The 14,394-nt window shown below is 40.5% G+C and overlaps 1 protein-coding gene across 1 annotated transcript in view; it reads left to right on the top strand.

The window, feature by feature from the left end:
* Window positions 1–829: 829 nt before the first annotated feature.
* The window catches only part of XPA (XPA, DNA damage recognition and repair factor), a 36,324-nt gene continuing 22,759 nt past the window's right edge, over window positions 830–14,394 (top strand). Inside the window, exons 1-2 of the mRNA XM_030194459.1 lie at window positions 830–1,109; window positions 13,004–13,114. Coding sequence (XP_030050319.1) covers window positions 947–1,109; window positions 13,004–13,114 — 274 coding nt within the window. The 5' untranslated portion in view covers window positions 830–946. The remainder of the gene's footprint in view (window positions 1,110–13,003; window positions 13,115–14,394) is intronic.

Here is a 14,394-nt window from a genome sequence, read left to right as displayed (position 1 = left end):
GAAAATAAGATGATTGGACATAACTTAATACATTTCTTGATTAGCTTTCGAAGGTTGCCCTTCTTTGTCAGATCGGAAATAAGCAAATGTGGTAGATGACAGTATATTTATAAGTGAAACATCCAAGCATTTCATTGATAGTCTAACAGGGTGGGGGTGGGTAAGAGGTATGCATGGGAATGTTGGAGAAATTGAGGCTTCATTAGAACGTTGGAGGTGCGTTTTATATAGAGAGATATTGGAAGATTATCTGCCTTCCTGCCCCCAGGATTCTACCATTTTTACAGGTCTCTTCCTCTTCCCAGTTACCATCAAAAACTTATTGCTCCCTTTCCTCTTCTCCCAATATTCCAATTTGTACTTCCTTCTTTTCCAGCCTGCATGATTGTGCAGTTTTTAATTCCGCCTCTCAAGGTTTTACTGCCCCTTCAGGAATGCTCTAATTTTTACTGACCTCTACTCCTTCTAAATTTCCACTCTCCTCCCCTCAAAGTGACTCTAGTATTTACTGCTCCCTCTCTAGGCTCTCTACCTACCAATCATTCACTCTGCTTTCATATAACCAGTCCTGTGGGTTCTGCCCACAAGAAGACCCAGGCTAATTTTCTCTCTCACTACTTTCCCTCCATAGACATGCAGCTCAGTTTTCCTTCAGTCTTACACTGCATAGGGCTGTACAACTGAGCTGCTACCTTTGCTAGGCTGTTTTTAACCAAGTCACCCACACATTCTTCAACTCATTTAACCCCAAATTTCTAAACTCCTCCCCCCTCCCTTACGTCTGCGGGTGGCGTGGCGTTCCTATCTGCGTCAGGCCCAGGTCCTCCTAGTAAAGTTCCGGAAGCGTCGGGTAGTCATAGAGGAACGAGTTGAGTGGACAGATAGGCCGTCCCGCTGGTGCTCGATACATACCATCCCCCGCCTGGTTCTGCGACTGAAAGAAAGAATGGAAGCCGGAGATTCGGGGGCTTTGGTGGGTGAGGAGGCGGAACGGCCCCTGCCCGCTGCTGTGAAAGCCAAGATCGAGCGGAACAGGCAGCGAGCCCTGATGCTGAGGCAGGCGCGTCTCGCCAGCAGGCCGTACCCAGCTCACGCCGCGGCCGGGACGGGTGGGTTTTGTTTCTAGGCGAACTCCGCCTGAACAGATCCTCTTCTGTGGGGATCGTCGGCCAAGGAGGTTAGATTAAGGAGAGAGAGAGACGGTACGAGGCTATGTAGCCATGGGATGAAGCCAGTAGGCGGAGTCATAAGTACACCCAAAACAAAAGCTATTGAAAGCAATACTGGGTGGGCCTGGGCCCGGGCCCAAGATGGGTGGGTAGAAGAACCCCACTCTATCCTATAGGTGATTTGGTTTGTTCTCTCCTCTCGCCTGCATGCCATATGGTCTCTCAAATATCTCTCCTCTCCTGCACACCTTTTAAATTTCAGATTTTCAGTGAGGAGCAACTAATACACACTACTCATATAGGCCCCACATCCTTCCCACTGATGCAGCTTCCTGTTACCGCATAGGCAGGAATACGGCAGCGGGAAGGCTGTGGGGCCGGTGCGAGCAGTATGTATCGGTCTCTGCTTCCTGCAGGCCAAGATCTGCTATTTATAAGGTATGCAGGAGGGACGGTTGTTGGGAGTTTTCAGTTTGGGAATCCCTGCTGGCCACATCATAGGTGTGCTGCGACTGGTGGGCCTGAGCTCAAAGTCCACCCTTGGCTACGCCACTGAGCAATAGTAAAAGATTATTAGAAGTAACGGACTGCCTATGCGTGGTCCATCTAAAAAGTCAAAAGCTGTTTCAGTTGGATAGGCAGTGTCTTAAAAGGTGGAGGACAAAAGCTTTTTTGGTTTATCTGAAAGGTTCCCATATGTAGATATAAATATCACAAAATCAAAACTAAATATCACTAGAACAGCTTCAAAAATGATTGTAGCGGGTGAAAACATCACTAATAAAGACCGTATTTTGTGCTCATTTGTCTACACTGTTCTATACAGTACAGTACTACATGGCCAAATTTCAGTGAGGATATCCTATGTACTGATGGGTTCATCTTAACTGTTGTAATCTGCCTTGGGAAGCCAAGTGTTATAAAGATTGGAAGTAAAATTAAACTCTCCTTTCATTGGGGCACATGGAATCACATCTTCACCTCATCTCTTTTGTACAAATGGATTATTCTATTTTGAGTATGTTTCAGGAACAAGTGGTTTTCATAAATCAAAATAAAAATATATTTTGTTTCATGCAGATCTCTCATTTGTTTAAAATAACTAAATGGTCTATAAGCCTCTAATACAATCTGTTTGTTTTCTTATATTTTGTCCTTGTGATGACTTATACTGTGCCAAAACTGGAAATACAGTGAGACAGAGTATAGAATTCAGTAACATCCAAAACTTTTTTTTTAATGTTTTAATCATCTTTATGCAAAGCACAACATATTGGTTGATAAGCTTCATACAGAACAAGAAAAAAGTGAACCATCCAACATAGAACATACCCCAAGAACCTTTCCTGTAAGCCCACCCGACTGTTTCCACTCACCAAAATGACACAACAGATGCACAGATCAGTAGGACCCAAGCATTACAAAACAAGTAAAGTAATAAACAACACTGTTTATACCAAATTGTTCAACCACCCTTAAATTTTGCCTTTGGGTTTAGCAGTGCATGTAAGGTCTAGATAAATTCATTTAAACAATCTATGTTTAAGACATATGCCCTAAATATGCAATACTTAGTAGCAATAATGAAAGATTGTTGGAAAATTCACATAGCCAACAGATTTAATTTCAGCTGAAAATAATTAGATTTGCATGAACTTGGTGGCTAATTCTGTGCTGCTTGCTATTTTGTATTTTGGCGGTGTATTGTTTGCCTGCATAATAAAATCTCCGCAGTCTGTCGTTTAAGCAAATTTCCAATGCTGCCACCACATTTTTCAAGGATTTGTAGACTATCACTGGAAAGCATATTATGCTTCTTAAGATCAGATATGACTGCAGTGAAATGAGCTGCTTTCTTCAGTGACCGACGTTTGGCCTGTAGCAGTAATTTAATTTTCTTACGTGCTGAAGAAAGTTCTGTTTCTGCATGTTCAAGTTTCCATTTCAAGCTTTCTTTCGTGGTGTATCTGGATTATCTCACAAGCCAGTGTCAATAGTGGCATGTTTCTTTATCAGGATTTAGTATGGGTGCTGTATTAGATGATTGGGACATATCTGGATTCTTGAACTGAACTGTCTTTGTAGTAGCAGGTTCAGGAAGTGGCAACTGTATTTTGTTATCAGGATTTGGTATGGGTGGTATATTATAATTGGGGTGTATCTGGATTATTTAACAGAACTGTCTGTATAGTGGCAGGTTCAGGAAGTGGCAAGTGTTTGGGTGGTGTATTAGATGAGCATGACTTTGGAGGTTTTCAGGTCTTTTTGACTGTTTGAAGATAAGATGGAAAAGCATCAAATATGCTTGACACAGCACCTTTACACAATGAATAACTACCAAGCTGCTTCTGTCAAAGTTCTCTTCCCTGAAATGCTTTCGACACAAAACTGCAGTTCGGGAAAGGACAACATTTTTACGTTGAATAGCAGAAACCCAACACTGTCAAAGAAAGGGCTCTGGTGAAAACCTAAGCAAAAAACATATAACAATTACCAAACGGTGAACTGTGGCTATTATTGTATGAGTTACCCTAACTACCATCAGAGGCAGACACGGTTGTATAATTAGCATTGTAACTGTTTTCGCATTTGGGTAATAACTGAGAAAATGGTGTTATCAAATCCTATTAGAAAGCGTGAAATTGACTTGGTTAACTTCTGCTGAATATCAACCAGCTAATAGTATTAAGCCTAGAGTAGGGTTAAATGGTCAGTATTCTCAATGGAAAAGGGTGGTTAGTGGGGTTCCCCAGGGGTCTGTGCTGGGACTGCTGCTTTTTAACATATTTATGTTACAAGAAATGATTTACTTGGGGAAAAGAGCTCTAGAGCACTCGCTACTGTTTATAATTTAAGAGCAGGTGCTGTGTTTATAAGTTTTAGGATATTAATTTCTCCACCAATCACCAAAGGTGATAATTGCAATAAATTAAATTAAGTATATATCTCTGTTGAAATGTGGTATTCTGTACTGCAAGATTTGAAAGCATGTACTCAGAGCACAAAGAGACTATACTTTTAGCTTCAGAAAAGGTTTATTTTAAAAAAACAATTGCACACGAGAGAGAGGTTTTTAAAAGGATCTTAGAACAGAGAATTTGTGCATAAAATAGAACAAAGTAGCAGGTAGGTTAACTTACAGTCCTTGTTACAAGCATGCTGTGGTCCAGCTGATTGATGAGCACATGGTCAGGAGCAAGGCATCAGCAGACCCCAAAGAGAGCAGCAGGTCCCAAGAGGAGGCAGGTTCCAAGAGAGAGCTGGGCTGTTTCCAGGCTTTTTATAATGTTCCCTGAGTTGTAGTTTGCAGGGGATCTTGGGTATTGAAGTTTGCAGGGAAGCATGGTCACATGTTTCCTGGATATTTGCTGGCAAATGGCTTTTCTATAGCTTGAGGGTTTCAGTCTGCTGTGATAAGTGGAGTTTCTTTTGTTATTTGAGTCATAGGAGTTTCTGCTCCAGTTTTTTGTTCTCTAGAGATGTTTTGGTGACCCTCCCAGCCAGCTTTTGTCTCTGTTAAGTGTTTGTAATTGACTAGCCCTGCTACCAGAAATTCCCAAGGAAAAGGGGAAAGAAGGTATTGAAATGCAGTTTCAATACATCTTTTAAAAGCTGCATTTTTATATTGATAAAATAATTCTGACAATTGGCTTATACCATAACATTTATAAAAGACCTAGAGATGGGAGTAACTAGTGAGGTAATTAAATTTGCTGACGACACAAAGCTATTCAAAGTCGTTAAATCGCGGGAGGATTGTGAAAAATTACAAGAGAACCTTACGAGACTGGGAGACTAGGCGTCTAAATGTCAGATGACATTTAATGTGAGCAAGTACAAAGTGATGCATGTGGGAAACAGGAATCCGAATTATAGCTACGTCATGCAAGGTTCCACATTAGGAGTCACAGACCAAGAAAAGGATCTAGGTGTCATTGATGATACGTTGAAACCTTCTGCTCAGTGTGCTGCTGCGGCTAAGAAAACAAATAGAATGTTAGGTATTATTAGGAAAGGAATGGAAAATAAAAATGAGGACATTATAATGCGTTTGTGTCGCTCCATGGTGCAACTGCACCTCGAATAATGTGTTCAATTCTGGTCGCCGCATCTTTAAAAAATATAGTGGAATTAGAAAAGGTGCAGAGAAGGGCAATGAAAATGATAAAGGGAGTGGGATGACTTCCCTTAAAGCATCTAGGGCTCTTCAGCTTGGAGAAAAGGCGGCTGAGGGGAGATATGATAGAGGTCTATAAAATAATGAGTGGAGTTGAACGGGTAGACGTGAAGCGTCTACGCTTTCCAAAAATACTAGGACTAGGGGGCATGCGATGAAGCTAAACGAATCGGAGAAAATGTTTCGTCATTCAACGTGTAATTAAACTCTGGAATTCGTTGCTAGAGAATGTGTTAAAGGCGGTTAGCTTGGAAGGGTTTAAAAAGGGTCTGGGCGGCTTCCTAAAGGAAAAGTCTATAGTCCATTATTAAATTGGACTTGGGGAAAATCCACTATTTCTGGGATAAGCAGTATAAAATGTTTTAGGGATCTTGCCAGGTATATGTGACCTGGATTGGCCACTGTTGGAAACAGGATTCTGGGCTTGATGGGCCTTTGGTCTGTCCCAGTATGGCAATACTTATGTAGATTTTGTTTGCTGAACTCATGCTGACTCATTTCCACTCCACCAGATTTGTTCCTGTCATTCAGCTCCAACTCTTTTATTGATGCTTTCCCTTAGCCTTCATTATTCCAAGGATGCATCTATACCTTATTTAATATCGCTGTTATAAATAGTGGTAATAAACAATATTAATTGCATTTTTATAATATCAAAAATCAAAAATTTAAAACTGCATCAGCAAATATAAAAATAGAAACTCAACATATAATATTTGCTCAATATGTTAGAAATATTTTGTTCAGCACCAAAAGTATATATCAATTTTTAATAAATGGCCTCATAAACCAAGGGTACCAAACAATAATAGGACATCCCCTTAAATGGCTATCATCATTGGCCCCACCATCAACCACCAACCACAGAGAAAAAACTCTCCTAACAAGCTGAGAGAAAAGTCTGTGGTGAAAGGTCGGTAGGGAAAACAAAATATTTTAGTGCAAAAAACAAAATCCAACAAAATTTTCTTCAATTAAAAATAGAAAGATAAGAAGTAGAAAATATCCATATGTATAACAAAGCACGAGATCCGGAAATGAAAAGCACTTAACTTTAACTGAATCTCTTCAGGTCATATCCAGTGTCTTTGCTTAATTTCATTTATAACCTCCGGTAACCTCAATGCAATCGGTCATTCTATCAGCGTTTGCCCCAGCTGTTGCAAATTTGATAATGGAATTTTTGGAAGAACATAGGATCTATAAATTACCTTTGTTTCAACATGCATCCTGTTGGTGGCGCTATATTGACGATGTTTTTATGATCTGGGATGCTGATATGGTATTGTTAGAAGAATTTATCCAAGAATTGAATGCTTGCCATCCGACTATTAGATTTCAATATGAAGCTCATACATCGGTCATCCATTTTTTTAGATGTGAAAATTATGAAAACTGATGGTAGATTCGAATCGGATATTTTTACAAAACCTACTGACTGTAATTCACTGCTTAAATATGATAGTATGCATCCAATACATATTCGTAATAATCTTCCGTTTGCACAGTTTCTGCGTTACCGACGTATTTGTGACTCTTCTGAGAAATACAAAAGATCAGCTACTCAGTTAAAAGATAAGTTACGTGAAAGAGGGTATCTTAAAAAAAAAAACCGAGAAACATGCTTTTAAGTGTGCATTATTTAATCATAGAGAATTGGAACCGAAACATCATAAAGAGGTAAAACAAAATACCCCTTGCATATTGCAATATACTTCTTTCTCGCCGAAAGTTTCCAATATTATTCATAAACACTGGAACATTCTGTCAGCTCATAACATTTTTGCTGATAAGAAACGCATGGTCTCTTATTCAAGACTTGCTAATTTAGCGGATCTACTATGTCATCCTGACATGTGGACGAATAGACAAGTTTCCACCCCGGGTCATAGGAAATGTAATAAGTGTATTATGTGTAATATTATGGAAGAGAATGATAAGATCTGGGATCCGGTTAATAATAAATGGATTCAGTTAAAAGGGCAGACAGATTGTACCTCTAAAGCAGTTGTTTATATGATCGCATGTCCTTGCGGACTCAGATATATAGGACAAACTAAAAGAATGTTAAAAGGCCGTTTGAGTGAACATAAACATGGAATACAAGTTGAAAAACTGCATATGCCATTGGCAAAACATTGTGTTGATAAACAACATGGCTTTAATCAGTTGAGTTGTATAGTAATTGAACAGCTGATCAACAATGGGCGGCATGGTGATGTATCTAGAGTTGTTCATCAAAAAGAACAACATTGGATCTATCGTTTAAAAACAGTATGCCCTTTTGGTCTGAATGGACCAATGGGATGGGAAGCTTTTTATTGATTGACTAAGAGTGTGATCTCATTGGATGTGACGTGGATTAAGTAAGGTGGAGCTACCTCTGATGGCGTCTTATATATACTTATACACCATTTTGGGCCATTGTTCGCTATTGATAAGAAGGAATATATGTTGTTTTGACTTCTTTTACTCTTTCTCCTGATGAAGTGGCGAAACAGTTTCAGCTCTATTCCTGTCGAGAAATGAAGAATTGGGACAATTGAATCCATGATGCTGATAGAATGACCGATTGCATTGAGGTTACCGGAGGTTATAAATGAAATTAAGCAAAGACACTGGATATGACCTGAAGAGATTCAGTTAAAGTGAAGTGCTTTTCATTTCCGGATCTCGTGCTTTGTTATACATATGGATATTTTCTACTTCTTATCTTTCTATTTTTAATTGAAGAAAATTTTGTTGGATTTTGTTTTTTCACTAAAGTAAAATATTTTGTTTTCCCTACCGACCTTTCACCACAGACTTTTCTCTCAGCTTGTTAGGAGAGTTTTTCTCTGTGGTTGGTTTGGTTGGTGGTGGGGCCAATGATGATAGCCGTTTAAGGGGATGTCCTATTATTGTTTGGTACCCTTGGTTTATGAGGCCATTTATTAAAAATTGATATATACTTTTGGTGCTGAACAAAATATTTCTAACATATTGAGCAAATATTATATGTTGAATTTTTATAATATACCACTGCATTCCACAAAACAAAAGAAGCAAGTTCCCACAAACCATATTTCTCTTTAGATCTAAGCACAGGAAAAAAAAAGATTTTAAATGCTCCCAGGTTTTAACCTAATTAATGTTTGATGTAGGATATAAATGTCATAAGTAAAGAAGAAACTCAAGAGGCCCTGTTTACTAAGGCGCGCTAGCATTTTTAGCATGCCCTAAAATGTAGCATGTGCTAATGCTAGAGACACCCATATATTCCTAGGGGTGTCTCTAGAGGTGGCATGCACTAAAAATGTTAGTTCGCCTACAGCGTAGTTTAGTAAACAGGGCCCTAAATGTTAAGCACCTGATTTTCATAACATGATGTCTGTTTTAGTGGTGCTTTATCAGGAGAAAAAAAATGCATGAATACAACACATTCTAGGGAATCTCTATAACCAGCCCCTATAAATGATACACTGATTATGATTTATAACAAATGTACTACTCTACCTATGAAAAGTTATTCTGTTATTGTGCTTCCTCTGTGTACAGCCGTATGCTGCAAAGGCGGGCATGTTTGAAAATATAAGTGACTAAGTAAAAATGCTACCAACAAGAAAGAAAACAACGTGGATGCAGCAGCTCATAAGTTTGTTTGCTTTGAGTGGACGCAGAACGACGGCTGCGCGGGGAAGGGGCAACACAGACTAACCTAATGGTTTCAACTTTTTGACGTCATGCCGTCTCCTGTTCTCAATCAAACCTCCTTGCTACCACAGCACTCCAAAAAGTGCTGAATGCATAATAAGATGCAGTGGGCTCAGGCAATGAGCTTTCCTGTTAATTTTGAGCAAGTGCATTGTCTAACAAAGGGCCTGCTTGCGAAAGCTTTCCACCCTTTATCTGTCTGTGGGATAAAGCTTAGTAAATTTAATTCAGTATTTTTTGTAAGTGTTGGTGAACTTGTGCTTGTTATTCTAGACTAATTTTCATAAGCAGTACTATCACCGCTTAAACCATTAAAACAAACGTGAAGCAGAGTAAGAAGTTCAAATTACAAATCAAGTTGCTACAAATACTGCTAAAACAAGCATGCATGTTGTTTCTGGAATTTCAGTAATTTAAACAAAAGTATAACAAGACTCTTGTTTCTGAGACTTGTGAATCTCATGTCAGCTGGTGGGTCTGGTTTTAAAAATATTCTTGTGGATTTATGTGAATACTATTTATTCATTTAGGCCCCCTTTTACAAAGGTGCTAGCATTTTTAGCATCTACAGTGTCACACAAAAGACACTATCACATCTTTGTTAAAGACCCCCTTAATGGTCTTCAGTTTTATTATAAATCATTTTTTTAGGTTAAGATTTATTTTTTACTAGTAAAAGAGGCCTGTTTCAGAGCAAATGAAACGGGCGCTAGCAAGGTTTTTGTCGCCACCCCCCTCCCTCCCTGGCCAACCCCTTCGTTGTTCTGCCATTGCTCCGCCCCCAACGGGGCTCGATTTCCACCCCGCCTCCCTCCCTCCCTGTCAACCCCTTTCGTTGTTCTGCCATTGCTCCGCCCTCGAGGGTGGGGCCCGGAGCTATTTTGGTGGCTTCACCACCACGAACCTTCTAACCTTTTTGAAGGAAGTCAGGGCTTGGCTTCACTGACGTCAGTGTCCTCAGAACGTTGAGGGTGAGTTTTATTATAGTAGATTATATATCTACTGCAAGTCTAAAAACTATTGAAGCAGTGTACATTGGGAAGACAGTGTAAAATTGTTCCTAAGGCAGTGGAGAGTTAAGTGACTTGCCAAAGATCACAATGAGGCATATTTTCAAAGCACTTTGGGAGGCTAAGTTCCATAGGTTTCTATGGAACTTTGGGAGGCTAAGTGCTTTGAAAATAAGCCTCAATGTGATTCATAGAAATTGTGTAGTTCAGTTATGGAGTGCAGTTTTCAAATCATAATTTACTAGGGCTGCATTTTAATCAAGATTAATGCTGCAATTAACTCATTAATTGCGATTTAAAACTTTTAATGTGATTAATGATTAACTTCCCTCCTTCCTCTGCTAGCCCGCACACATGTATGCACGGTCAGTCCATCATCTCTCCCTCCCCTACTAAACTACCGGCAGCTCACTCTCCCCTCCCCATCCAGTAAATCTTCGTCATGCAGTGGTATTAAAATGCTGCCTCAGCCTGCATCAGGCCTCTGACCTGTCCTGCCCCCTTCTGATGCAGCTTCCTGTTTTCAGAAGGGGGTGGGACAGGTCAGAAGGAATGGCCCGATGCAGGCCGAGGCAGCGTTTCAATACCGCTGCAGGGCAAAGATTTACTGAAAAAAAAAAAGGGTAACTAGGGAGGGGAGAAAGAACTGCTAGCAGTTCGGGAGGAGAGGGAAAGATGCCTGACTGGCCAGGTGGGTGGGGGAGGGAAGAACTGTGGGAGGGGAGATTAGGCACCGCACATTAGAATGGGTGAAGGCACAGGGGGCACATGAGAAAAAGAGAGAATGGGTCCAGACTTCCTCACTCCTGAGGCAGCACAAAGAGGAAGGGGGGAGCCGCTTTAGCAGTGGGTTTCTTTGGTGGGGATTCGGCACCCCCTCTCTCCTCCCAGCAAAGATATGATATTAGGAGTTAAGGCATTGCAAATAGTCCAGAATGCTGCTGTGAGAACAATTGTGAGTTTATCTCGGAGCTTTTTTTGAGGGGGTACTGAGTACCGGCACCTTTTCCATTGTCTGCTAAAATTGACATATGGACCCCAAGTTTTAATGAAAGAGCTGAGGCTCTACACACCAATTCTGCCTTGTCATAGATTCTGTGACTGGTTGCAGGGGGCCTGGCTATTGTGGAGTGGATCCCTCAGTGATCACCCCACCCCTGAAGGGTGGCCTAGCATTTGAGTACCGGCACCTTTTTTTTGCTAGAAAAAACACACTGGTTTATCAAGATTTTCACATGTGACACTTGCTCTTAAGGAACTATACTGGCTTCCAGTGACAGATTAATTTTATGGTGTTGACAATTGTTTATCAGGCATTGTTTGCCTCTGCTCCGTTTTATCTGAAGCAAGCACTGCAGGTGTACCATCCCAGACCTACGTTAAGATCAGAATCTACTATGCGTATTTCTGTTGATGCAGTAATGCAATTGAGATATGTTGATACAAGAACGTCGACTTTTGTGTCAGCTGGAATACATACATAGTAACATAGTAGATGACAGCAGAAAAAGACCTGCACAGTCCATCCAGTCTGCCCAACAAGATAAACTCATGTGTATCCTTACCTTGATTTATACCTGCCTTTTTCAGGGCATAGACCGTACAAGTCTGCCCAGCAGTATTTCCCGCCTCCCAACCACCAGTCCCGCCTCCCATCACCGGCTCTGGCACAGACCGTATAAGTCTGCCCTCCACTATCCTCACCTCCCAACCACCAACCCCTCTTCCCCCACCTGCTCCACCACCCAATTTCGGCTAAGCTGCTGAGGATCCAATCCTACTGCACAGGATTCCTTTATGCATATCCCACGCATGTTTGAATTCCGTTACCGTTTTCATCTCCACCACCTCCCGCGGGAGGGCATTCCAAGCGTCTACCACCCTCTCTGTGAAAAAATACTTCCTGACATCTTTCCTGAGTCTGCCCCCCTTCAATCTTATTTCATGTCCTCTCGTTCTACCGCCTTCCCATCTTCAAATATTTGAACATCTGTATCATATCACCCCTGTTCCTCCTTTCCTCCAGGGTATACATGTTCAGGTCAGCAAGTCTCTCTTCATACGTCTTGGAACGCAAATCCCATACCATTCTCGTAGCGGAATCTCCTTGTGGAATGAACTATCTGGCCAGCTTTGGCGATGCTCCAACCTTAAGCAGTTTAAAAAACTTTTGAAAACAAAACTGTTTGTTTCTGCGTTTTGGTAATTATACAGGAGTCTGCTGTTTGATGCTGAGTAATGTTTTTGTATTTGTAGCTGATTATGAATGTCTTTATGGAAACGACCTAGTTATAGGTGGTATATAAGTTTTTTTAAATAAATAATGGGCGGGTGGGAGGGAGAGGAAATGTGTGCTGCCCCCCCCCCCTTCCATGGACGGCTGGCTATGTCCCGCCTTTAATCATATGATTAAAAATTTTAATCAACATACTGCCCTATAATTTATATATAGAAATGGATTGTTAAACAGTTGCTCCTGGAAAATTAATGCTGGCAGTTTCTGTATGTATAATTTTACTCAAGGTCAGTGAGATATTGACAAGAACAGAGTTTGGGTATGGTTTGCAATTACATGCATACTTTTGAGTTGTCACAAATGTATGCATATTTTACTTCAGAAAAATTATGCATACCAAGTAGGAAGTTGGGGGTAATTTTTCAAAACAAAAATGCAAACTTCAAAAAGCCAGCAGAGTTTGCAAAGTGCAAAAGCTGCACATATGTTTTGCTTTTGTGGTAAGTACTGTGGATGCGCGAACTAACCAAATTCTAACATTCAACTTCAGGTACATTACTAAAATGTCATCTCTGGAGAAGAGAAATTTGTAAACCAGCCTCTGAGTATAGTATGTTTGAGGTCATTTCTCGAATACCTGATTGTTGATTTCAGAATAATATTTGTTAATTTTCATCCCCAAACATTAAAACTCTTTTTTTGATTTTTCCATTTTCAGGAATTATTAATTCTAAAGCCCCACCAAAGGTTATAGATACAGGGGGTGGCTTTTTCTTGGAAGAGGAGGAAAAAAATGAGCATCAGATTGAAAAACTTGTGGAGCAGCCAGGTAAACTATATGACAGAGTCTGCAACAGAAAATGCTTGATTTCATGCACAGCTGACATGCCTAGCGCTGTAATGGGGAGATGTTATGTCGGGACTGGATTTAAAGTCAAAATGATGAAAATTCACTGCATGGATCAGACGATGAACAAATGTGCTTGCTCAACGTTGATTTTATAATTTATTTTTTAACCTGGGGAGGGATTTAGACTGACAGTGAAAATATATTTTGATTCTTGTGACAGACATCTTTGTAAAATAGAATAACGGAGAGCTATAGGATTTTGTTTGGTTTGTATGAGTAGTAAACTGCTGTCTTACAAGAACACCTGTTAAAGGTAAGCAAATTTGCTTTCTGTGAACAATAGCAAATTCACTTAATCACAGTTGTTACCCCCCTAGCTAACCCCCCCCCCCCTTTTACAAAGCCGCACAGTCATGCCGACACAGCCCATTTGACGGCATTACTGTACCAGCAGCCGCTAGCGTGGCTTTGTAAAAGGGGGATAAGTTTGGTCAACAGCAGACAGATATTTTGTTGGGAAAAATACTTTTCTGTGTTTATTTTCGTAATACAACAGGAAAGATGATCTGAAATTTACAAAAAAATTTTATAGAAAAGAGTTGGATTCTGTCTCATTCTTGGGTTATTCAGTCCAGAAACTGATCTTATGGATTGGATATTTTCCACGTCGTCTGGTTTCCTTCAGGGCCCCTGCCAGGATTGTATGGGGCATTTCATGATAAAATCTGGTATGAAGCTTTGTGGGACTAAACAATACTATTCTCCGAGGACAAGCAAGATAAAATATTCTTACTTATAGGAGACGATATCTGACGGAGCCTGGCATGGGAACACTTCCCAGTGTCCTATCTGGAAGGTTTGGAAGCATCTTACCATGCATTTGTACCAGTTTGGCCTTCGTTTTATTCATTTTCAGACGTCAGGGAGAGGCATCAAAGGTCATGAGAAGCATTGCAAAATAATTTTTTGGCACTGAGATGTCTGGTCTACAAATGTCGGCATCAGAGGCAATGGTCTCTATGGCTCTGAGAGCTGCATCAGACACTGGGAATGTATCAAGATAAAGAGGGCCTCCGTCTTCATTGACATTAAGCATCAGTAGCAGTTGTCAGGATTGGACATCCTCTGATCCCCTCCCACAGATGAGAAAGGATTCATCATCATCCTCAATTCTGTAGGACTCTAATGCGATATTGATGCTTGTTGTCCTCTGCCTCACACATCGATCCCCCTTGAAGCACAGTGTCAAGCACCAAGGC

Source organism: Microcaecilia unicolor, chromosome 2 (genome assembly GCF_901765095.1).
Source record: "Microcaecilia unicolor chromosome 2, aMicUni1.1, whole genome shotgun sequence".
Classification (NCBI taxonomy): Eukaryota; Metazoa; Chordata; class Amphibia; order Gymnophiona; family Siphonopidae; genus Microcaecilia; species Microcaecilia unicolor.
The sequence above is the reverse complement of the archived record's forward strand: the minus strand, read 5'-3'. Positions and strand labels throughout refer to the sequence as shown.